Source organism: Miniopterus schreibersii (genome assembly GCF_964146895.1).
Source record: "Miniopterus schreibersii genome assembly, chromosome: 18".
In the NCBI taxonomy this organism is placed as follows: Eukaryota; Metazoa; Chordata; class Mammalia; order Chiroptera; family Miniopteridae; genus Miniopterus; species Miniopterus schreibersii.
In genome coordinates this window covers 32,203,243-32,227,727 of record NC_138121.1, presented here as the reverse complement: position 1 = coordinate 32,227,727, position 24,485 = coordinate 32,203,243, and the positions used below count along the sequence as shown (strand labels likewise).

The 24,485-nt window shown below is 48.9% G+C and overlaps 2 protein-coding genes across 4 annotated transcripts in view; both read left to right on the top strand.

The window, feature by feature from the left end:
- The window catches only part of SLC12A3 (solute carrier family 12 member 3), a 34,930-nt gene extending 25,782 nt beyond the window's left edge, over positions 1-9,148 (top strand). For both annotated transcript variants that reach the window (XM_081118576.1, XM_081118577.1), the window contains 3 exons: positions 372-507; positions 1,870-1,937; positions 6,575-9,148. In XM_081118576.1, coding sequence (XP_080974702.1) covers positions 372-507; positions 1,870-1,937; positions 6,575-6,716 — 346 coding nt within the window. In that variant the 3' untranslated portion in view covers positions 6,717-9,148. The remainder of the gene's footprint in view (positions 1-371; positions 508-1,869; positions 1,938-6,574) is intronic.
- A 5,461-nt stretch (positions 9,149-14,609) lies between these two features.
- Positions 14,610-24,240, top strand: HERPUD1 (homocysteine inducible ER protein with ubiquitin like domain 1). Of its 2 annotated transcripts, none has more exons than XM_081118574.1 (8): positions 14,610-15,258; positions 17,865-17,942; positions 18,029-18,103; positions 19,142-19,272; positions 21,252-21,374; positions 21,885-22,235; positions 22,590-22,695; positions 23,474-24,240. In XM_081118574.1, the coding sequence occupies exons 1-8, from the start codon at positions 15,106-15,108 to the stop codon at positions 23,636-23,638; spliced, it is 1,182 nt and encodes a 393-aa protein (XP_080974700.1). In that variant the 5' UTR covers positions 14,610-15,105; the 3' UTR covers positions 23,639-24,240. The 2 variants fall into 2 exon arrangements, with proteins under 2 accessions (XP_080974700.1, XP_080974701.1); XM_081118575.1 differs by having other exon boundaries at positions 15,014-15,258; positions 18,032-18,103.
- Positions 24,241-24,485: the final 245 nt, after the last annotated feature.

Sequence of the window (24,485 nt, the reverse complement as noted above, 5' to 3'; positions counted from 1 at the left end):
AGCCCGGTACACGGTTTGTGCCTTCACAAAACTGTTGGTCTTATTTACCGCCTGGTAGGGCATGAGATCTGTGAGCACAAGGGACATCGAGTTTGTTCGCTGTTGTGTGGCACCAAGCCTGGCACAGAATACTGCTCAGTAAATACCTGGGAATGGTCGGGGGGGAGGGGGGAGGTCCCGGGTCAGTTGTCACGGACAAATCATGGAAGTACAATTGGTGTGGAGTTCAACATGGAAGCTGCTTTTATGTCAACGGCGGTGTCGGAACAGGGTTCAGCCTAAAAAGTGTGTCCTGTGGCAGCCCCCAAGGGCCTGGTTTTCCTGGAAACTGGGCCATCTCACCTGGTCTCCCCTGCTCTCTCTGTCCCCAGCACCAAGCGGTTCGAGGACATGATTGCACCCTTCCGTCTGAATGATGGCTTCAAGGACGAGGCCACCGTCACCGAGATGAGGCGAGACTGCCCCTGGAAGATCTCAGATGAGGAGATTAACAAGAACAGAGTCAAGGTGCAGGAGGCAGAAGGGCCTTGCTGGTGGAGTGGGGGACAGCGCTCCCCTGGGTCAGGACCCTGTGCCCATCTGTCCTGGGCTTCCTTAATGCCCTTCCCTTTGGCTCCAGCCCTGCTCCCCTCCCCTTTACACCCAGCCTCTGAGGTATCCTCAAGCCACAAACACTCCTTGGCATGAGAGCCTGGTCCTCCTGCCCACTTTGAGTCACCCTGGCCATGGCAATGGCCTGCCCACAGCCCGTCTCCCTCTCTTCCCCTTTCCTCTTGCCTGGGGGACTCATGAGACAAGTGGGGAAGGCCAAGGGGAAATTTGTCCTGTGGGCCCACAGAGCTGCCTGACCTTCTCCCCTTAGCCTGTAGATCCCTTCCCAGATGCAGCCAAAGCCGTGGCCACCCCCTCCCCAGACAGCACCTTGAGGACTTTAATAAGGGCTGAAGGAGCGTGGTGGCTGATTGGGGCAATTTTGAGGTTAGGGGGTCAGGGGATCACAGTTTGTCACCACTGGGGGTGGGATGGTTACTGCCACTTGGTGAGTAGAGGGCTGGGATGCTGCTGAACATGCTACAGCCCACAGGACAGTTCCCACAACGAAGAATTCTCCCTCCCAAATGTCAGCAGTGTGAGGTCTGGAAGCCCTCATCTAGGTTAATTCACTTCCCCCGGCTTTCCATTCTCCCAGACGGGTGTCCATCCGCTACCAGATCCCAAGTGCCAATCATTTGTGAATAGTTTGGAGATAGGCATTGGGGTAGGAGGGAGTATCCCCCACAACCCAGCCCCATACAAACTATGGGGGTTCCCTGGCCCATCAGCCTGGAGGCCCTGGCCCAGAGGGCACACAGCTCCCAGCTCCTTGGGTAAAGCTGAATAAAGCAGAGTGTCCAAACTGGGCTCTTGCTGATCCTGTATGGAGCATGGTCCCATCCCTGCTCCAGTCCACCTTAGCAAGTGCCTTCCGCATTCAAGGCCTGCTGCTCATGGGCTATGTCACTGCGCCTTCCCCCAACTCCCCTGGGGTGGGTATTATACCCATTTCCCAGATGAAGACAGTGGAGCTCAGGGAGCCAGCAGGCCTTGCTCAGTTCTCTATTCTGAAGTATCAGCTCTCCCAACGCCATGTAAGGTGCCCCCTGCCCCCCTTGCTGGTCGTGGTAATAAGATCAGGCAGGAAAAACTCCCGAGGGCTTCTCAGAGACTCAGCTACTATGAGGGTCCACTTCCTCAGAGGCAGGAGGATCAATACTAATTTAGGGGAACAAGGCATGCATCCTGTCCAGAATGTTAAAAGAGGCCCCTGGGCATGGTGGGGACCGCTCCTTAGGATGTGGGAAGTGACCGCATGGCTTTTTCTCGCCCCAGTCCCTACGGCAGGTGAGGCTGAATGAAATCCTGCTGGATTACTCCCGAGACGCTGCTCTCGTGGTCATGTAAGTAGGAGGAGGAGCCTGGTGCAGAGGCGACGGGTGTCAGCTTTGGAAGGGTGGCCACTGCTGGGGACCTGAGCCTTCTGAGGGCCCATGTCTGTCCTATGGTCTCACCCTTAAACAAAAGTCCTAACTTCCAGGGCTGAAAATCTTTTTAAAAGAAAGGGTATATTGGGCCATTGCTAGCAAAACAAAAAAGGAAAGAGGGAAAGAGGGAAGGAAGGGAGGGAGGGAGGGAGGGAGGGAGGGAGGGAGGGAGGGAGGGAGGGAGGGAGGGAGGGAGGGAGGGAGACAGACCAGGTCCTGGAGCAGGGAGTCTTAAACCCCCAGGGCTGTGCCTGGCGTAAAAGCCACCATGTCTGGGTCCTGGCGTTGTTGGGCGTTCTACACGTCAAGTAGAGGGGACAGAGAGATCTAAGTTGTTTTGAAAGAATTCTGAAGTGGGGCTGAGTCCTTAGGAAGACGCTGGTTGAACGTGTGCAGCAGATGGGAAAGTTCACGTGTAAGTAAGCGGAGGCCCCTGGGCTTCAGTGGCGCCTGGCGGCTCCCTCTTTTAGATAATCGCCTGGCAGCTCCTTTTAGATAATTGTGGAAATAGCCACCTGGCAGTTAGGCCAATACACACTCAGGGTGTGAGCAGCCTTTTGTTGGTTTTGCTCTGCAGTTGCTAACTGATTAACCCCTTCTGGTCTCTTCCCTCCACCCTCTGGCCTGCTGTAATTTAATTTAGGACAGCTCAGAATTGTCTCCTTGTCAGTGCCAGCTGGCCGAGCTTTAGAGCCTCACAGATCCCAGGCCTTGCTGATGCCCCTCACCACTGCTTTTCCCTTAGCTGTGCCTTTTCCTGCCAAACTCGGCTTGGCAAAGGGGACCCAGGTCATTCCAGAAGAAAATAGATTCCTGCTTGTTTGGGAATCACTCAGCCCTCTTTGGCCACCAGCCACCCCCAATTAATGTCAGTGCCAAGTCCGGGCAGCAGAAACAGAGGCCACCCCAGCCCACTGTTCAAGCTCCATGCAGGCCAGACTCTCAGGCTTCCAGTGATGTGCCACCTCCGGTGGGTACTGGCTAAGGCTGAGTAAGTGGAAGGTGACAGTGGCACAGAGAGGGTCTCATGGTGGCTCTACTCTCTTGGAGGCCAGGAGGAAACATGGTCAATGATGCCACCGGAGTCCCCTTCCCAGAGAGGCCCAGCTCAGAGGGAAGGAGGGCATTTGCCAAGGCAAATGCTGGCCTTTCTTGCATCTCCTGGGGGCTAACTACCTGGGAATTCCACAGGACAGCCTACGGAGCCTGTTTTTTCCTACCCTGAAACTAGTGTGAGGTGGTGGGACCGGCTTCATCCTGGGATGGCTCCCCAGCCTCTCCTCGGGGCGGTGCCTGTGTGTGCCGCCTGGGGTGCATGGGCATGCCATACCACCCCTCATGCGTGCCACCTCTGTTCAGAGAAGCAGGCTTGCACTTAGTCTCTGCAGTTAGCCCACTGTGTGGCCTTGGGCACGCAACTCTCCATCTCTGAGCCTCAGTTTCCCTGATTATAGAAAAGAGTTAAACTAACCAATTTCCTAGATTCTCTTTCACTCTAACACGTTATGGTTCTAAGTTGATTTGCCACTAAAATGAGTCAGGCTTTCAGCAGGTGGGAGGTGACCACCTGCTGGCTCCTCTCCCCCTCCTAGTTTCTCCCTCAACCCCCAGGCCTCATAGGGAAAGCCAATCCCCTGCCCACCAGGCTTTGTGGGATTAGCCGATACAAACAACACAGCCCAGTCACCTTAGAGGAGCCGCCTGCACACGGCATCCCGGTCCCATGGTGGCAGCGTCAGCTGTTGCCCAAAGGGGCGGGCTGTTAGCTGTCGAGCCAACCCCCCTGGGAGGGCATGGAGCTGTATTTTTGCATCACTAATGTCCAAACATGACTGCCTGCCCTGTGCTTTCAGAAGTTTGCTCTAGGTGTCACATTCAGGGGACTGTGGAAAATGACAAATTCCTCCATTCCTTCCAGATCAGGGTCTGGGGCGGAGTCCAGAAACCCATATTGCCCAGAAATTCCAAGGAAACAAAAATCCCCCAAGCCTCAGTAAAATGACAAAATCACATTTTCCAGCATTTTGGAGTGCACGGGACCATTCTCTAGAGCAGGTTGGAGGCAGAATTTGGTTGTTTGCCTCCCACAAATCAGCAGTTTATCTGATTAAGGCTGTGTTTCAGTTCAGTTTAATCTGCGCAGCTGGTAAACCAGTGTGTAACCAGCCCAACCAGCTTTGCCCAGATCAACAACCTCATTTCTGGTCTAACTTTGGGGTCTAGACCCCTCTTTTTTCTATAAAGATGTCCTCCTCAAAGCCACATTGTAATAATCAACATTGCATTTTATAGATTGAGCCTGTCTGGCACTCAAGGTATTGGGCCTTCTTAATTTTCAAAAATCTCTGAAGTGGTTCTGTTTTAACGCCCTGCCACACACACACACACACACACACTTTGGAGGTGAGGGAATTGAGCCTCAGAGGAGAAGCAACTTGCCGGAGACTTCACAGCTGCAGGGCAGGGATTGGGTTTTGCAGCTGTGACGCAGGGTCACCGTTTCGCATCTAGGTTAGGTCTAAGGCTGCCTTTCTCTGTGGCTGAGAGATGCAATTCTGAACAAAAAGTCCCTAGTGCCTGAGTGGCTTTTTTTCCTAAAGATTAGGATCTTAAAGCACACACACCCTGTGGGCTGGAGTGGAGTGTTAGTGACTGGCGCTGGGTGAGCAGGGAGGGAGCCTGCCTGTTCCTCCCCGGGATGGACAGGCTCTGCTTGAAAGTCCATGCAGGAGTGTTGGGTGTCCTCCGCCCAGATAATGCAGCCACCGGTCCCCTCATGGCCTTGGAAGTTTCTGAATTCGGTACCTGAAAATGGGGAAAGTTCCCAGAGGGCATTTTCAGCCTTTGGCTTAACTGTTAAATCAGGAAGTTTGGTTTCAATATGCCCACTTCCCTTTCCCCAGAAAGTCACCGGCCACAAATTCATTCTAACTAAAGTGACACTTGGTTAATGAAATGTTCTTGTTCCCGCCTGCCTTCCCCAATCCTGGGGAACTTGCTTTTTTAAAAAGGGTAGTGATATCCCAAGCGAAGCTTTGAGGGTGGAATTTTAAATAGGGGACAGCTGTTTAGGGACCTCAGTTCTCCTTCTCAGCGGAAGTGGGGGTTGCAGTGAGCAGAGGCAGCTGGGATGGGTGGTTCCAGGACCTTGGGTGAAGTCCCAGCTCTGCAGCTCACCAGTTTGGTCAGTAATGACAAGTGATGAGAACAGCTGCTGATGTGACGAACCGCTGGCATGTGCTTGTCTTCGGAGCTCACAAACACCCCAGGAGGGAGCTATGTGTGTCCTCAGGGGCAGTGAGCCATCTGTTAAAGCCACATGGCTTAGGAAGCAGCAAAGCCACGACTCAGATGGCTTCTCCGACGCCAAAGCTGTGCTCTGAAGCCCAGCATCACTCAGCATCACTCCTTTCTGCCTGTTTCCCCACTGGGGGAGGGGGTGGTGCTGCGGGCCCTGCCCTCTCCTCAGGGTTGTTTTGAGCTTCAGATGAAATACCTGCGGATAGACATTGGGAAAACTAGTACAGTGTCATGCACGGTGCTGGGGCCCCAACTTCCTGTAACCCCAGCTGGCTTCTCCCAGAGCCTAGAGCAGGGCAGCTGTGGTCATCACAATGCATTTTTTGGAATCTCAAGACGGTAAATAAGTCACTGCCTGAAATAGCTATGAAAATACGGCTGCACAGCCTCCCCAGGGCAGCTGTTATTTGCAGAGCATTGCAGTTCGAACAAGGGGCCCTCCCAGGGCGAGGGCGGGGACTTGCTCCCAGGGCCTTACCTACAGGGCAGGAGGAAGGACAAGGACTCTCAGCTGAACCTTGTGAACAGGTCACCCTGTGGCCACAGGCAGGTGTGTGGCTGGAGAGGCAAGGAGTGGCCTGAAGGGTGGGATCACCCGCTTAACATCCCAACTGTATCAGACCATGTTCTAGGCACTGGGGAAAGAGCAGTGAGTAAGACAGAGCCGGCCTGCTCATGAGCAAACATGCATCCTAGTGGGGTGAGACAGACAACAAACGAATGAGGACAGGATTTTGAGAGTGAGAAGACAATGAAACAGGTGATTTAGAGATGGGAGGCCTGCTCTGGAGGGGCTGACCAGAGGAGAGGCGCACTTAAGCTGAGATCTGAGAGATTCAAAGGAGCAAACGAGCTAAAGAGCTGGGGGCATTGCCTTCTGGATGGAGAGAGCACCAGGTGCAAAGGCCCTGGGGCAGGAGTAAGCTTGCTATTTTTTTCAGGGATAGTAAGAAAGCCACTGTGGCTGTAGGAGTGTGAGCAAGGCTGAGGGTGGTAGGAGGTAAGATAGGGGAGGCTGGTGGGGGCCAGATCATGGGGGCCTTGCAGGCCATGGCTTTGTTCAAAAATGCTTCATAGCTGAAGGTACATTTGGAGTCTTGCTTCTAGGGAAAGTGAGAGGTCAACCTTGGGGGGCTAGGAGGAAGGGCTCTTAAGGGGTCACTAAACAGTTGCTGTTCAGAAAGCCAACCACGAGCTGGGCTTGCAGAAGGCCCCTGGGTAACTTCTTGGCTGCCTTTCTTCCTATCTTGCAGCACGTTGCCCATAGGGAGGAAGGGGAAGTGCCCAAGCTCGCTGTACATGGCCTGGCTGGAGACTCTGTCCCAGGACCTCAGACCTCCTGTCATCCTGATCCGAGGAAACCAGGAAAATGTGCTCACCTTTTACTGCCAGTAACTCCAAGCTTGGCCATACCTGCCCGAAGCTGAGGGTGCTTGGGACATCCGCCTCTCCACCAGGACGAGACCCACGCTCTGTCACACTTCAAGCGGTACCATCGATGGTCCAACTGAAGAGGCTGGCAGATTTCCAAACTTTGGTTGGACCTCACTCCCATTGGACAAGTCCTCTGGGCTTTGTTTTATGGGCTGGAGAAATAGCATTTGAAGTTGGGTGGAAAATTCTCTGGTGGATCCATAGTCCTTTTAAATTCTTTTGATTTTGATTATAACAAATTAAGATTTCAGTCTTTGATTTATGGACAAGTTTGAGTTGGAGTGCTGGGTGTGCATCTTGACCATTTCTATAGACGTTTCCATGCCTGCCTCCTCCAAGGTCAGGAGAAGGGGCACCCCACATACACACACCTGTAGCCCTTACAGGAGAGGTGCTGGGTTCTTGGAACCTCCATAATGCAAATTTCTTTAACTACCTCTCACTCCCTTCAATAATAATATGTCTTCAATGTTTTGGCTGCTTCTCTGAGAGATCAGAGACTTTCAAACTGTTGGGGGCTACAACCCACAGTAAGAAATACTTTACATTGAGACTTGGAACACACACTGAAACTAATGTGTCACAAACCAATACTTACCCTTCCTGTGGGTGACGCACGCCAATATTTGCTGTTCTCATTCTTCTTTTCCTTGGAATGTTGGTTGCAATCCACTAAATGAGTTTGAGACCTTCTAATGGGTGGTGACCCACAGTTTGAAAAACACAGCTTAGACTGTCCCTTGTGCCCTGAGTTTTTTTGACAAAAACTGATATGAGAAAGGTCATGATGGCCTCACTGCCATTTCCCTCTTCATCCCACAGGGGAAAGAGAGCTAACAAAATAACACTCGAGGGTTATTGACAGTGGTGTATCAAGAAAGAGCTTCAAAGGAGGGGCAAGATTTAGGGAGTCTTGTGCAAGGGTGTTCAATTTCAGGTTTGGTTAAGAATGCAGGTATAGGGGGGTCAGGAATGGAGAAGCAGAGTCAGCAAGTGTATAAAGGCAGCAAGACTGGGCAAAGGATCAGAAAGGTGCAGAGTCAACCCAAGGCCTAGTGAAAGGACGAAAGGATGAGCCACGGGTAAGAGAGAGACAGCAAGTGGCGGTGTGGGTGGTCATAGGATGGGGGTCAGAGTTGAGAGAGAACCTGGGCAAGATGAACCTCATTCATGCAAAGGTGTTTGGGTTCCTGTGGATTGAACGCCCCCAGAATGTTTGCACCAACCAAGCTCAATGCAAGAGCAGAATGAATGTTAAGAGATGTCCAGTGCCTGTGGGTGAGGCTCCCCGAAAGGTCATTTCGGCTCTAGATGTAGGCAGGTAGAATAAAGTGAGTTGTTAGTGGACGGGGCTTGTTGGGCATTTTCCAGTAGCACAAGGGTAACTGAAGGAATGAGGCATCTTTGGATCTGCTCAGCCTGCTCCAAGCCCACCGAAGCACCCACTTAGTTATGAAGGCAAAAATCTCTTTCTTAGGGTTAGGACCCAAAGGACATTAGCATTTCTTAGGTCCTTCCACTGCAGAGAACAAAGGCTTTGGTCTCCCGAGCTGTTATAAGTCCCACTGCTCTTGCTCATCAGGTCTCCTGAGAGTGACCCAGGGCCTGGCTGAGTTGACTGGGGACAGCTCCTCTGGGGACCTCAAAAGGGTGCCTGCCTCTGAGCCAATCAGTGGACCTGGGACCAACCCCCTCCCCCAACTCCAGATAATGTGAAGCCTCGATCAAGGAATACTTTCTAGAGCCACATGGAAAATCATTTCTTGGCAAATGGGTGCTCCCTCTCCAGACCTCAGGGAAACCCTGATCCAAGAACAGAAAATTCTTTGGCTTTGGGTATTTAAGAAAACAAAACTTCACTATGTTAGAAACTGAATTTTTAACAATGATAATAGCTTTGGGGTGGGGGAAGCCTTGAGTTAACAGTGAGGTCAAAACAATGAAATGAATGAAAATATATTCACTCAGGCAATAGATCTTACTTGTTTGGGAACACACTGTTTTTCAACTCTGCTGAGTGTTTTGAAAAAACTATTATTTTTTCAACCCTGGATTGAACTTTGTCTGAGCTTCCACTGCTTCCATAGGTCATGTGGCCAGATTGCTACATGAATATTTTCTGGAGACACTGACTTTCCCTTTGCTTCTCTTATATGTTTGCAGACTCATGGGGAAGCTGTTCTCTTTAATTTTATAAAAGTCCCCCAGTATTTGTAATCTTGCCTCAAACCAAGAAGTGGAGAGGTTGAGTCGGAAGAGTCAGAGGGTGGGCACCAGGAGAAGTGGATTTGAGTTTCCATTGCCCCTCAAAACTGGCTGTGTGACCTCGATACACCTCTTAATCTCTCTGGGCCTCAGTCTGTGAAATTAAAGAACTGGACCAGAACAGCTGTCACTAGCCAGCTGGCCTGCTGATGACTGTGGTTTGGCCCACACATGGTTGATCAGTGTGGTGGCTGCTGGGGGTGGGAGTGGGGTAGAGAACACATTCTTCAGTCCCCCACCCCATGGCCCACCACTTCCTTCTGACCTGCTGAGTGATCAGGAGATCTAGAAGGCTCTCCAAGTCATTGTTGGGCCCATTGGGCACTGCAAAGGTGAGAGATTTCAGGCCAAAGTGCGTGTCTCTGTGCCTTTGGATGATAAAATGTTCCATGTTAATGAGTTTCAGTGGTGGGAGCTATTTTCCCTGTGGTCCTCCCATTGTACTGTGCATGGAAAACCTGGCCCTCAGAGAGCTGGGTCATCAGGGTGCTGCCCCAGCCTGCAACCAGGCCAGCCACCAGAGCAGGGACTCCTCACCTACCTCCCCCAACCCCACCACCCCGGGATTCACTGCCCAGTTAGTCCTCAATTTCCCCTCCAGATTTCCTACCCTCCTTTAGTTCCTGCCCAGACCTGTCAGGGCTTTAAGGTAAGTATAGTACAGTCCATTTTTCATCCAATACTCTGAGCTCCACCTCCCAGGCAGAAAGTTGTGGCCTCATTAGCACATGGAGAACCCCAATTAGACTGGATTCCCTTTGACACCCCTGCCTGGCCTCTCTTGTATGGCAAGGGAGAGGTGGATTTCACAGATCAGCTGGAATGTTCCAGAAGAACCACCTGGCTGGGTGACCCCCAAGCATATGCAAAACAGCCAAGTTTCGCTTGTAGTCATATATAACTCAGGATGTAAAAAAAAAAAAAATGCTGCCAACTTTAAAAGTGTTCACTGAAACAGGCCCCAGGGAAGCCCAGCCAGAGGCTTCACTGGTAATTAATTTCCCATTCAAAGTGAGGGTTAATTCTACGACCAAAAGCTTACGCGTGACATGAGCGTATTTCCTGAAAGGGAGCCACAACAAATTCGGTTTCTAAAAATACCGTGGAGGTAGAGCCTTGTGAAGAACCACCTGGAGGGGAAGCCAGACCGCAGAAAGTCACATGGATGGAAGACAGCGGCTAAAAAGAACAAGCATTTTTCATGCCAGAGAGTTCCAAAATGAAACAGGAGATGTTCAAGAGTCCTGTCTTAGAGGAAGGTGGGGCTGGAGAATGAGAGGAGGTTTTGGGAAACAGGACAAAGAGCCCACCCACAAAGACCTGGAGTGAAGCCCTGCGGATCTGACTGATGCAGCCTGGTGTGGGGCACGGCTGACCGGAGATAAGAGGGTTGGACGGGTGAGTGGAGTGGCCTGGTAAAGAGGAAGGTTGACCCAGAGTTGAACAGGAGGGCTGAGCAAGCAGAACTAAGTTTCTAGAAGAGTTGAAAAAGCCCCACCACTTGAAGAACGATGTCCCTGTAAACAATTTCTGTAGTTTTCCGCATCTTTGCCTAAGTGCTAGGTCATGTCTCTAACCAGTTTGGGGAAGCTGGATACCAGAAAAGAAACTAACACGCAGTCCAAATTCCCCTTACAGTACAGGAAAGGCTCCATGAAACTTAAAAAGGAACTATTTTTTTCTTTTCTATTTAAAGTAAAATGCTAGGCTGCAATTAGACAGGTAGATATGATGGGAAATGTGGGCTTCTGAGGTTCCTGGGGCCTGGGTTCAGCCACTGTGTGGATACACCATAGTTTCTTATCCAGCCTCCTGGCGATTGACACCTGGACTGTTCCTGGCACGTGGTGCTATGTTAAATAAAGCTGCCATGAGCATTCTCATGCAAGCCTTTAATTTCTTTTGGGTAAATCCCTATAAATGTAAGAATAGCTGTTGTAGGTTGTGTGTGTTTAACTCTGTGAGAAACTTCCAGATGATTTCCACAGGGTAGGAGAGTTCCGATGGCTCCGTATCTTCACCAGTTCTTGGTGTCACAGGAATTCCCTTTAAAAGAGTTCCTGCCCAGCTGGGCGTGGCTTAGCGGTTGAGCATCAACCTAGGATCCAGGAGATCGGGGTTCAATTCCCGGTCAGGGCACATGCCTGGGTTGAGGGCTGCGGCTGATCAATGACTCTCTCATCATTGATGTTTCTATCTCTCTCTCTCCCTCTCCCTTCCTCTCTCTGAAATCAATAAAGACATATTTTTTAAAAAAAAGAGTTCCTTAGCGATTCTGTTTCACAGCCAGGTTCAGGAACCACTGGACTGGACTCACAGTTCCCTAAACATTAATGGTTAACATTTCTTGAGCACTTTCTATTTGTCTGGATCTGTCCCAGGACCTTTAACAGCATTATATCATTTAAGCCCCACAACAACCCCACGAAATTGATAATCTTCTTCTTCCTATTTTAAAAATGAGGAAATTAGGTCAGAGACGTTAACTAACTCGCTTAAGGTCACATAGCACATAAGCGGCTAACGCTGGGTTTGAAAACAGGCAGTCTGGCTCTGGGTCCAGGAGTTTAACCCTGAGCTATACTCGCCCACCCACGTTCTGTATACTGGTACCCTATGGGGCTTAATGATAGTTGCTACCCTTATTATTTTTATTCAGATTTCACCCTTCCAGAGTCAACTTCAATTTTACCTCTTCCATCAAGTTTTCTCAATCCCCCCTCTTCTTCTCCACCTCTGTGTAATCCCTCGATGCAATCATAAGTCCTTCAGACATGTAGGAGAACTTTTGGGTTGTCTCTTTTTGCATTTTCGTACAGTCTTATCACCCCCATTGTTTTTGTAAGGTCACCGAGCCCAGGGTCACTTGTGTTTATCCTTCTACTTCTGGCACATTTGTTGACTTGAATGTTTTTCTAAAGGTGCTACAGGCAAAATCACCAAAGAGCTTTGAGGGAATCACAGACATTGGATTGTGTTTTCCCTGGGGGGGGGGGCACCCCATTACGCTCTTACTACCAAGTGGAAATGGTGCCCACCCAAGGGGCCCTGATGCTTGCCACTGCAGGCTAGAGGACACCCTGCTACGTGGCATACTTTGTTTCCCAGTGAAGCCGTCATCTCCTGCCTGACTGCCCCCTCTGCTTGTTTTTCTGACCTGGCCCCACTGGTCAGTGTTTAGCTAGTTGCAAGACTACCAGATCATAACCAGTCATTTTCTTCCATCCTGATGTATGAGAAGCTACATAATTTGTGAAACCCAGTGAAAAGTGAAAACACAGGGCTTCTTGTTCAAAATCTATTCTGAATTTTCAGATGTTGACAGCAGAGCATTAAATCAAGGGCGGGGACTATGCCATGAAGTCAGCCCTGCTGAAAAGAAACAAGCTTTCCTCAGCAGACAAAAACAATCCCGGAAAGCTGAGCATGGGGACAAATGATCTCCAAAGGCCTCCACCTCCCTTCTTAAAGACAGCTGAACCCGGCCAGGCATGGCTCAGCAGTTGAGCGTCCACCTAGGATCCAGGCAATCGGGGTTTGATTCCTGGTCAGGGCACATGCCCGGGTTGTGGGTTCAATCCCTAGTCAGGGGAGTGCAGGAGGCAGCCGATCAATGACTCTCTTATCGTTGACGTTTCTATCTCTCTCTCTCCCTCTCCTTTCCTCTCTCTGAAATCAATAAAGACTTAAAAAAAAAAAAAAAAAAGACAGCTGAAAAGAAACCACCCCATGGTCTGTGTTATATTAAGGCCAACTGTTATGGTTTAAATCATGTCCTCCAAAAAGATGCCGAAGTTCTAACCCCAGTACCTATGAATGTGACCATATTTGGAAATGGTGTCTTTGCAGATGATCAAGTTAAGATGACCCGTGTCCTAATAAGAAGGGAGGAAATTTGGGCCGGTCGGTGTGGCTTCAGTGGTTGAGCGTTGGTCGACCCATGAACCAGGAGGCCACGGTTCAATTCTTGGTCAGGGCACATGCCCGGGTTTCGGGCTCGATCACTCTTCCTCTCGCTCTCAAAATAAATAAATAAATATATATATTTTAAAAACATGTTTAAAAGAGGAAATTGGGACACAGATACGCATAGAGACACACACAGGGAGAAAGCTCTGTTACCCTGACGGCAGAGAAGGGGGGACGCTGCAACACACCATGCATGGAACTCAAAGACGGCCAGCAAACCACCAGAAGCCAGGAAAAAAGGCATGGAACAGATTCTCCCTCATAGCCCTCAGAGGGAACCAACCTTGCCCAAGACCTTGATCTCAAGACTTCAAGCCTCTGGTACAATGAAACAAAAAACCCCAGTCCTTCGAACCACCCTGTTTGTGGTCCTGTACCCACCAACCAGACCGGGCTCCTTCTGTTACCCTCCTGCCTTTGTCAGGCTTCTGTCAATGTAAGAAATGTTTAAATCCGTAGATAATTTTTATGAGTTTATTTGAGCCAAACTGACAATTCCAGGAAGCAAAACCTCAACAGGCTGAGAAAATGCTCTGGAAGATGGCAGTGTTGTACTTTATTTTATACATTACAATCAAAAGAGGAGGTTAAGCAGGTAACATGAAATCCACTGGGGATAGATTAGGAAGCAAAGGGGGACTGGATAAAAAAATGACACACACTGTACTTCTTTTAAATAGTTAACCGTCACTATTAACATGATAACAATAGTAACAAGGGGGTTGTGGTCTCCTGCTCCGCTGAGGTGGTTGTGCTTTGAGGGGCCTGGAAAAAAATGAAATTACTTTATTCCAAAGGCTTGTTTATCAGGCACGTTATCCTAGGTGGAGAAAGACGACAGGCTCCGTTTAGGTGAGAAGCGACCTTTGATGGGGAAAACATACTGCCCTAGGACGCGATTCCCACCACGAACTGCTTCTGGTTAGAAAGTTTTCATTCCACACCGTCCGGTGAGGTTCCTTTCGGCCCCTGAGTCTGCGAGGCCGCCAGGCAGGCGCCCCCCCTTGTTTGCGGCCCCTCCTGGTCACATGACACACCTGGAAAAACAGATGTGCCAGCAGCCCTGGGGCCAGGACCGGCCGGCACAAGATCAGTTTTGGTTTTCGGCACCTTTTTACCTACACAAGGGAGGCAGGGAGGGTGAACTTCAGAGCGGCCTTTGTGGTCGCATTTTGGAAAACCTGAGCACCTCGCCCTCCTTGTCTCAGCCCCCATTTAAAGGAGGCGCCTGCGAGCAGCTCGTCACGTGGGCCCCTTTCCCGGTGTCTCCAGGTGCAGGCGGCCGGTGGCCTGCTTGCCGTCCATGGGGTGACGTCCCAGCCGGCCGGTGGCCTGCTTGCCGTCCATGGGGTGATGTCCGTCCCACACTTGAGGGTGTAACGTTCAAGGCCGAGGCCACAGAGGAACTGGCGACGCTGGGTCAGAGGGTCAGAGGTCGCCCTCCTCGGTTCCTGCAAGAATGGCGCTGCTCCTTCCTTTCCCTTCTAATGAGCTTGGGGGCGCCCTTCTGGGCGGGTTCCCCTCCCCCGCCCCCCGCCGTAGGGTCAGGCTGTAGGGCCTGACGTCCCTGGGGGGAGGGGGGGAGAAAGGCTAAGTGGGCCTTGACGCCCCGGGTCAAAAAGGGCGGGGTGCGGCTTTGTGAGGAAACAATCTGTGGAGGCTGCCAAGCCGGCAGCGCGCGGGGACTGCCCTCCCCACGGCGCCTAGAGCCCCCGGAGTCAGGGCGCAATCCAGGTTCCTCGGGACAGAGCGCCCAGCGGGGCGCGGCGCACCCAGCCATGGCCACCGAACCCGGGCTCCGGGGCCGCAGCCCAGACGCTGGGTGACGCGCCCGCGGCGAGTTGCATCAGCCGCGCCCACGAGCTCGGCCCGCCCCTCCGCCCACGGGCACGGCCTGCGATTGGGCCACGTCGGGGCAGTGGCCTCTGCCTCAGCCAACGGGTGGCGGCCACACGGGGTTCGGGCCGCAGAGCCGCCGCGCGGAGAGCCTATAAAAGGAACCCGAGGCGGGGGCGCGCGCCCCGAAGACGCGAACCGTCGTCGCGGAGTTTGCGGGCGGCTGCGACGCCGCCAGCCTGGCCCCCGGGAGCGCAGCCGAGCCCACAGCGCAGCCGACATGGAGGCCGAGCCCGAGCCCGAGCCCGAGCCCGTCACGCTGCTGGTGAAGAGCCCCAACCAGCGCCACCGCGACTTGGAGCTGAGCGGCGACCGCAGCTGGAGCGTGGGCCGCCTCAAGGCCCACCTGAGCCTCGTCTACCCCGAGCGCCCGGTGAGAGGGGCCCCCGAGTCCCGCCGCTAGCGCTCCCCGGGCCCCGGCGGGCATCCCCCCAGCCCTCGGTGCGTCCCCCTGGGAATGCCACGTCCCTAAAGCTTCTCCCTTCGCCGGCCTTCCCCCGAACTTGAGCGCTCACCAGGTCACCTCCTCCGGGGCTGTGGTCTCCCCGTCCCTGCCCTACCTCGGAAGGCGCCCCGTCTCCCGGCCCTGTGACGGCCACTTCCTGGTCCTCGGCCGCCATCGCCCCGCCTCCCTGCGGGCGCTCTCCTCTCCGGCCCCTCTGCTCCCGCGTCCCCCGCCCCGTACTTCTCGCTTCTAGCTTGAGCCCAGCCGCTGAAACAGCACTTTGACCTTGGTTGAGTCAGTTCACCCTTCAAGCCTCAGGTTCCCCCCAAACGCGAGGATGACTACGTGTCCCCCATCAAGACCGCGTCCAATGGCTACACATAAGGACGCGTAAATGCTGCAAAATGAGTTTTCCGAATGTAGCCAGCCTGTCATCGCGGAGAGGGGAGGGCAGGCGCCGGCCCAGGCCGCTGGCTGGAGAGACTGGCAGGTGCTCGCCCGCCCGGGCGGTGTGTACCGAAGGCCCCACACCCAGGACCCGGACGCGGCCGCCCGCCGCCCCCCGCGGCCCCGCCCTGCCACGCTCGACTCCGCCAGCCTCCGCGCGGCCGGGAGGAGCGGTTAAGAGGGGACACCGGCGGAAGGAGGCTCCCGGAGTCTGGGTGTTAGGACTTTGGTTCCTCAATTACAGAGACTGCCTTGCTTTGTTTTGGGTGACACATCTGTCAATATCAGCCTTACCACCGCCCTGCCTCCCTCCCTCCCTCCCTCCCACGTGATGGAGGCTGTGAGCCGGACATAATATTTACTTTCCACCCTAATATTACGTAAGCGCCAGCAGTGTTCCTTACTGCCCACAAGTGTAATTCTCCCTCAGACACGAGAGGGCATGAGGGCGGGAAAAGACGGTGAGGTTGTTCCCTCTGATCTCAGGAGTTGCAGTGCGTGGTGGTAGTTCATGCGTGAGGTGGTGTTTGCCCCGTATTTGCCCCGTATAATGTAGAAGTGCGTTTTCCTTCTGAGTTGTTCTTTTGAAATTTGCTTATTTATTTATTTATTTATTTGCATTCACTTTGGGGCTCTGCAGTTTCACCATAGCTGCTTCAAGAAAGGAGGTGGTTGTGTTGCTGTGAGAGTGGCTGTTAGGTGCACAAAGTGGCCAAGCAGGGTAGTCTCTAGTTGCATCATTTGGTCCAAAGCAGTGTTTTGGAGGTGAGCTTCCCTAAGGGCTTCCTTGGGTGAGAACGAAGCCTGAAGACCCAAAAGTTATAAATAAAAGGCCTCCCAGAATGTAAATTGGGGGTTAAAAAGTTATGGCAGGAGAGTACTGATTTGTTTTTTAATGTGTAGCCTTACTTTATAATAGTTGTTGGCTTAACGTATTTAATTGTTTATCTAATCAGCCTCTGGGTAAAAACACAGCAGCAATTTAGGCCTTTAACAGGGAAAACAATTTAAATGACAGGCAGCTGTGGTTTGCAAACCTTTTGCAATGTGGAACTTTTTCATATAATGCAGGACCCGCCTCTGCAATAGCATTTTACAAAATCATGTGCATGGCATTTACTGATAAAGTCAATCAGTGAGAATGGTGGTGAACACAACATCCAATACAGTAGTTCTGTAGTTTGTTTTTGTGCATAGTTGTAAAAATCCAGAGTGATGCGGTTATTGTTTAGTTTAAACTGCTTGCTTTATCACCTTGGGCTACTTGGCAGGAAGGAACAGCTTTATTCCAAGTTTTGTGTAATTGGTTATTCTGGCAAGAGTATGTTGACAAGTTGGTGGTGATCTCCAGTGTACTGACCTTAGCATTTGAGTCCATTATTTTTAAGTACAATTTTTAAAGGAATTAAAAACAGATTTTAAAAGTGAGATTTGTATAAAAGTGTGTGGAGTCCCTCTGGTTTTAAAATCACTGGAATGCATTAGAAGGGTTGGAATCTGGACTCTAGCAGGTAGTGTGACCTTGGACAAATCAATTTCAGACTTTCTCCCTTAAAACGGGGATGCTAATCTCACAGGGTTGTTGTGGAAATGTTACCCACACTGCATCTCATCCATGACTGCATTTGTATGTTGGGAAATGTCTCTTCGAGGGCTTAAGTTTAGAATTGCTTCATGTTATTTTGGGACACTGCTAGGTGGTTTTGGTGGAGGCTGACTTGGAGAGTACTTTGAGTTTTCTCGGAAACTAAACACAAGTTTCGAAGTTAGTTGTTATAGAAGCCCCAAATCAAATGTGTGTTTTAGTGGCAGAAAGCAGTTTCCCTAAGAGTTAAGTAGGTTGCTGTAGGTTTTGTGGACTGGATATCATTTGCCATCCTAAATTTATTTATATGTTAGAGACCAGTTTAAACTTAAAAGCACTTTCTAAATATAAAAGTTTTGTATATGGGGCCTTTGAAGAAATGTTTTCCTGTAATTCTGGGGAAAAACATATATTTAAGTGATTTGTACAAAACAGTGTCTTCTGTGGTTGGGAGCTTGTGGGGTTAAACGCTGACTCTGTTACTCTCTCTTTCCATGATAAGCGTCCAGAGGACCAGAGGTTAATTTATTCTGGGAAGCTGTTGTTGGATAACCAGTGTCTCAGGGACTTGCTTCCAAAGGTACATCATTTACATATTAACTTTGGAATGTTTGGAAGTTTTTGCCAGGTTGAGGCCAGGTGCTAAAGTGCTTCCTATTCCTCCAGCAGGAAACCCGGCATGTTCTGCATCTGGTGTGCAGTGTGAAGGGTCCTTCCAAAATGCCCGAAACCAGCGCAAAGGTAGGTCTGATTGTCATGCCCTGTGTCCTTCAGACTCTGAAGGGAGGGAAGAAAGGAAGTTGGATAAAACTCTTGAGGGACTGCTTATGGCCTTTTTGTCGTCATGTTTTGTTTCTTCCCCAGCGAGAATTAGGAATTAGAAACTGTCATCAATACAATGAGAGTTGACAGTGGCAGACAGTTCCATTATTGTTGTAGTGGAAAAGTAGAGTTCCAATCACTCTGCCTTCTGGGATATGACTTGACCTGCAGGGCTGTGTGTCCAGATCACTGGAGCTAACAAGGCACTATAAAATGGGTTTTCATTGACTTGGACACATAAGTTTCTTCTAAGGAACTTTTAAATTTTTTTTTTTCTTTTCTTTTTTTTAAATTTTATTTTTGTTTAATATATTACAGATGCTAATTTTTATAAAGAGTAAAAAAGTGAATATATTTTCTTTGGAAATTTTCATTGTGATTATTTAGTTAGTTAGTTAGATAGGAAAAGGCCAGTCTCTAGCAAGTGATCAATAAAGACATATTTGATAGTCAAAATCATTTATTTTTCATTTCACAGTGTTGATTGAAATATATGGTATTAATAAATGTGGTGACACACTCCAAATTGGCATTACATCTGTAGTTCCCGAAACAGCTGAACATAGCTTAGGAAATTCCCTCCTTTTAGGTTGCTGGCTGGGCTGTTTTTATAAATCCTGTTGGTCAAATTTACTTTCTTGATTTAGTAAATGTAGCCATAAGAGAGATAGAGCATTATCAGGAAGCTTTTTCACCAGTGACAGCTTCATTGGAAGATTTTAATGAAACTATAACATAGTTACTGTAGAAATAAATAAAATATGAATGAGATATATATATTGAGATTATGTTAAACAAATTTCAGAATATTTTTTATATAACATTGTATATATTTAATTTTGTTACAGTCAGAGGTCAGGGTGGGGGACATAAGCCATTCCCAGCAAAATCATTCTTTTAGCTTGATTTCAGCTGGTTGCATCAGGCCCTTTGTTCTCATGTTCATATTGCACTTAGGTTGCTGAATCCACAGAGCAGTCCACTGGTTCCAATCAGGGACAGTATCCTGGGGATTCCTCAAGTGATGGTTTAAGGCCACGGGAGGCTCTTCGGAATCTTTCTCCCTCTGGATGGGAGAACATCTCAAGGTGAGTGTTACAATAAAGAACCAGGTTTTTGCAACGTGAATGTGCCCATTTGCATCAATTTAAGAATAAGGTGTGTTTACACTGTCTCGGCACAGAACTTTAAAATGTACAAAGTGTTGCTTTATAGGGGTTTCACTTGAAAGATCTTTTATGTATTTAACTTTTCTCACTACACGGCCTTTTAGGAACATGTAAAATGTGGAGACACATGTATTAAAAGGCATTTCCCCTCCTGCATGGCTGTGCTTTGCATGTGCCGATCTTGTGGTGGGAGATTAGTGCTGCTGCAGAAAAAACAGCTGTTGTAAGTGGGATGCAGCTGCTTCGCTGAGCGGCTTGCCCATTGCATTGGGTGACAAAAGGTGAAGAGACCGTTTTAAGAAATGCTCTGCCAAGGACTGTGTTGGTGGTGCCAGGAAAAAGGGCCATTTTCTGTAGAGCGATCAGAGCCTTTTCCTTTAGAGCAAAAGCTAGAAGTGACCTATGATCTTTTAATACATGATTATTTAATACGTGATTATTGATAACGCCAGGTGTTTAAGGATTGAGGAGTTTTTCAGTGTTTTTTTAATTAATTGCAATTTCAAGTATACACAGAAATGGAGGGAGCTGTATAATGAATCCCCCATAACCATCACCCAGGCCCAATAATAATCAGAGTGTTGCCATACTCGTTTTATCTATTCCCCATTCCCTTTTTCCCCTGAAGATTTAAAAGTGGTTCCTAAACATCTGTCATTTCACCCCTTTTAGTTGTCTTGTGTATCTGTGGTGCCATCATCAGAGCTAACAGCAGCACTTCACTATCCTCTCATTTTCATGCGCTGTAATTTTTTTAACTGATCCAAAACAGTATCACACCAAGTCCTGCTTGTATTGGAACACTGTTTTAGAAATACTCTGGGTATGGAATTTGGTTAAAAAAGACTGTCAGCATATAAATTGGCTTCCTTATTGGATAGAAACACTTAGAACTGCTTCCCTTTTTCTGGCTACGTAACTTGAGAATTGAGGCCCCTGTCTGACTTGTGAATTTCACTGTAATAAAACTTGATGATTTCATTCAATAACTATTTGTTGAGCAGCCAGTGCATATAACTTTGTTTAAGGAAATGAATTGACCAGTGGAGATGACCATGTAACAACTCCTGATCTTCCCGCACTTCCATTAGTTTCCATTTTGTGAAGTGGGGTTCACTGTGTGCGGCTCACAAAGCCACTGATGACCCCCACATCCTGTCCTTGGTGGTTTAAGGCTGTTGCATGGTAGAAAAAGGAGTTTGGTGCCAAACGAAGAGCTCTCAAATCTAGCCCTGCTATCTACTAGCCCAGTGACCCTGTGCAAATACATCTCTTGTCTTCCCTGAGCTGCACTCAAGTCTCCCCCTATAAAATGGAAGAGAGCTCCCTCTTCACAAGGTTGTTGGGGATTGAGTAAGGTAACAGCCCAACAGCCTGTCCAGGGCACAAGGTGTCAGTGAGCATGCACTGGTAATGCCACACACACACACATCACTACCCCATATACAGATTGAGATCTAGAGGCGAGGGAGAAGTGGGTATTGGGAGGAGGGCAGTTTCTTTCAGGAAAGGCTTTGGAGGAATGTGGCTATTTAGAGCTGCTTCCTAAAGGGTGAACAGTGGGTTTGGACCTGCAGTGAGCCTCGGCAAGTCATAAATGGGGATGGGATCCACTTAGCCTGAGAAGGTTCAGCTTGTTGGTACACCATAGTGATGGCACGGTGAGAACCCCGTGCTGGGCATGGGCTCTTGTGTTCCCAGGGGATCTGGACCATGGTAGGAGCACTTCATCAACTAGCACTTCCTGTGCTCACCTTAAACGGTCATCTGTGTGTAACTGTCAGAACGCCCATTCTTTAGTCTCTTTGATTTGAATTCCTGATTTGTCATTTAAACTCGGTTTTCACTTATTTGTACTAAACCAACTCAAAATGTTCATTTAAAACCATCTTTCCTAGGCCTGAAGCTGCCCAGCCAGCATTCCAAGGCCTGGGGCCTGGTTTCTCGGGCTACACGACCTATGGGTGGCTGCAGCTCTCCTGGTTCCAGCAGATCTATGCGCGGCAGTACTACATGCAGTAGTGAGTCCTTCCCTGATGTGTGGGGTGGCCGGGGCCCCGGGAACAGAGAGCGGTCCCAGCCATGTTACCTATCCAGTTAGGGATGTTGCCCCGTGTCTGCAGAGCCCTGCTCTGGTCCTGTGGGTAGAGGAAGGTGTAAATGATAACTAGTAGCTAATTTGTGTACTGATGTCTGATACATGGTTTCATGACTTCACTGAGAATGTTACTTCCTTTTCAATATGTATCTTTAAAGTTTTGGGGAAATTTTAAGCACCAGACTCTTACAGTGGCTGGATGTTTCATTCCATACAAAATTTATCATGTTGCTGCTCCTGGGAGAGGAAAGGCATGTATAGGTACGACTGTCAGTAAAGAAGTTCTTCAGTAGTTAAAGAAACAATTAAGTTTGTATGTACCTACTTATAAATGCTCACAGTAGAAGACCCCTGCGTAAATAAGGTGAGGAGAACCACAGTCTTCACGGTGCCGTGCTCTCAACAGTATCTGCCTCTGTCATTTCTATTTTAGTTTAGCGGCCACAGCAGCATCGGGGACTTTTGTTCCCTCACCAAGTGCCCAAGAGATACCTGTGGTCTCCGCACCTGCTCCAGCCCCTATTCACAACCAGTTTCCAGCTGAGAACCAGCCAGCCAATCAGAATGCTGCTCCTCAAGTGGTGGTTAACCCCGGGGCCAATCAAAACTTACGGATGAATGCGCAAGGCGGCCCTATCGTGGAAGAAGATGATGAGATAAACCGCGACTGGTTGGACTGGACCTATTCAGCAGCTACGTTTTCCGTGTTTCTCAGTATCCTCTACTTCTACTCCTCCCTGAGCAGATTCCTCATGGTCATGGGGGCCACCGTGGTTATGTACCTGTAAGTGGATGATTCCCTTTCCTTTTCTTTCCCTTCCTACAAATCACACGTTATGGTGACCCCAACACGTATTAAGCATGTACTGTGTGCGAAGTGCTGTTTAGGTTGCTGGGTGTACAATGGTGATTAAACATGGCCCTGCGTTTAAGAACCTGACAGGCCAGTGAGAGAGTCTGGGAGATGGTGTGATAGGATGTCTCTGCAGATGGGCTTCGATGTGAGCCTCTAATTGGATGCTGCTCTGATGAGAGGAGGGGAGTGAGGGGGACCTTATCTGATGAGAAGACCCTTAAACTCTTGAGTGAATCTCACTGTGATGTTGGCTAAGATGGACTTTATGTGCTTCCTTTGAAGGCATCACGTTGGGTGGTTTCCGTTTAGACAGAGGCCAGTTCAGAACTTCCCGAATAATGGTCCTCTGCAGGAAGCTGTGAACCAGGACCCCAACAATAACTTACAGGTATGGAGCTTCCGGGGGGCAGCGAGCTAGGTGTGAGATGCCCGGCTCTCAGACACTTAACCTTTAAACATCCAGTATCTTGGTTTACCATTTTATTAGGCTCAACGTTTCAAGTTTTTTCTCCTGTTTAGTCTTAGAACAGTAGCTATTTTTAAAACATTAAATGTGTCATAGCATCTGTCAGGTGTTTTTGTCATAGCAATTTGCACTTTGGCATATTTAAATAATTTTTTAAAGCTCACTATTTTGAGTGTTCAGTGGTCTGTAACCTTGAGTTATGCCATGGAAACTGCTAATGGATAGTTATTCTAATTAAGGATTAAGAGCATGAGCATGTCTCTTGGAATAGATTTCCTGAAAAATAACACACAAATAGAATTTTTATAAGGTAGCTTAATGCATAATCCTAGAGGATATTTTTTTATAATATAAATTGGCATTCTAGTATTTGTTTTCAGAACTCTGCGTTTCCATTTTAATGTTTTAACTCACAACAAAGGTTAACTTAATTACTTGTTCAATAATAGTTGAAGATCTAGTTACTACATTTGTTTCAATACTCCCTGCTGAGAATATTCAAAATGAAGAGAATGTCACCAGCATGGTTGTGCAGTGGAGACCTGAGAAAACTCCAGCCAGAACACCCTTCCCTGGGGTCCCGCCTGCCTAGCTGCTTCAAATATGGCGCAGGGGCCAGGGATGACCTCTGCCATTGCCCAATATTATCTGGTGTTTATCACGGTCCTAACTGTTTTCTCACTGTGTTCATTACCTGTAGGAAGGCCCTGATCCTGAAATCGAAGACCCCAACCACCTCCCTCCAGACAGAAACGTACTGGACGGTGAGCAGACCAGCCCTTCCTTTATGAGCACAGCGTGGCTCGTCTTCAAGACTTTCTTTGCCTCTCTCCTTCCAGAAGGCCCCCCAGCCATAGCAAACTGATGCTGTTTGCTCTCTGGCTGCTGGTGGATCTGACAGGCATGGACTGGATCATTTGACTCCAACTAGATTCCTCACCTGGACATGGCGATGGCACAGAATTCGTAAAAAACCACCAAGGAGGAGGAGATGCTTTTGTGATGAAGCAAAAGCAGAAAGTAAGACGTGAAGCCGTGATACAAATTAATGAACAAAAAATGCCCAGGGCTTCTCATGTCTTTATTCTGAAAAGCTTTAATATTTACTGTATGTAGTTTAATAGGCATTGTAAATAGAAGGCCTATTGTTAGTGTCGCATGTTTATGCCTGAGGACCTTTTCCAGATGTGTGTGTCTGCATGTGTGTTTGTACATAGGTGTCTAGAGGCAGAAATGGTTCTGCTGGTACGATTTGATTCCTGTTGGAATGTTTAAATTACACTAAGTGTACTACTTTATATAATCAATGAAATTGCTAGACATGTTTTAGCAGGACTTTTCTAGGAAAGACTTCTGTATAATTGCTTTTTAAAATGCATTGCTTTACTTTAAACCAAGGGCAACTGTGCAGAGGTAAAACCTTTGCTGGGTTTTCTGTTCAATAAAGTTTTGCTATGAATGATCCTGGCAGAGACTCCAAGCAGTTTTCTCCGTGTCTGTGTCCACTGGCTGCTCAACAGCTGAGTTGCTGATTTTTACATAACCTGAATGTTTACTTCTTTTTTTAAAAGGACCATTGGTACTAACAAAGAATGGTAAGGTGAGGCCATGAAAGTTTTAACGTACTAAGAATATGCTTGTGTTTGCCCCCATTCCCTATTTAAATAGCACTGGCTTATATAGCAGTTCAGTTCCCCACATTTAAAGTTGGT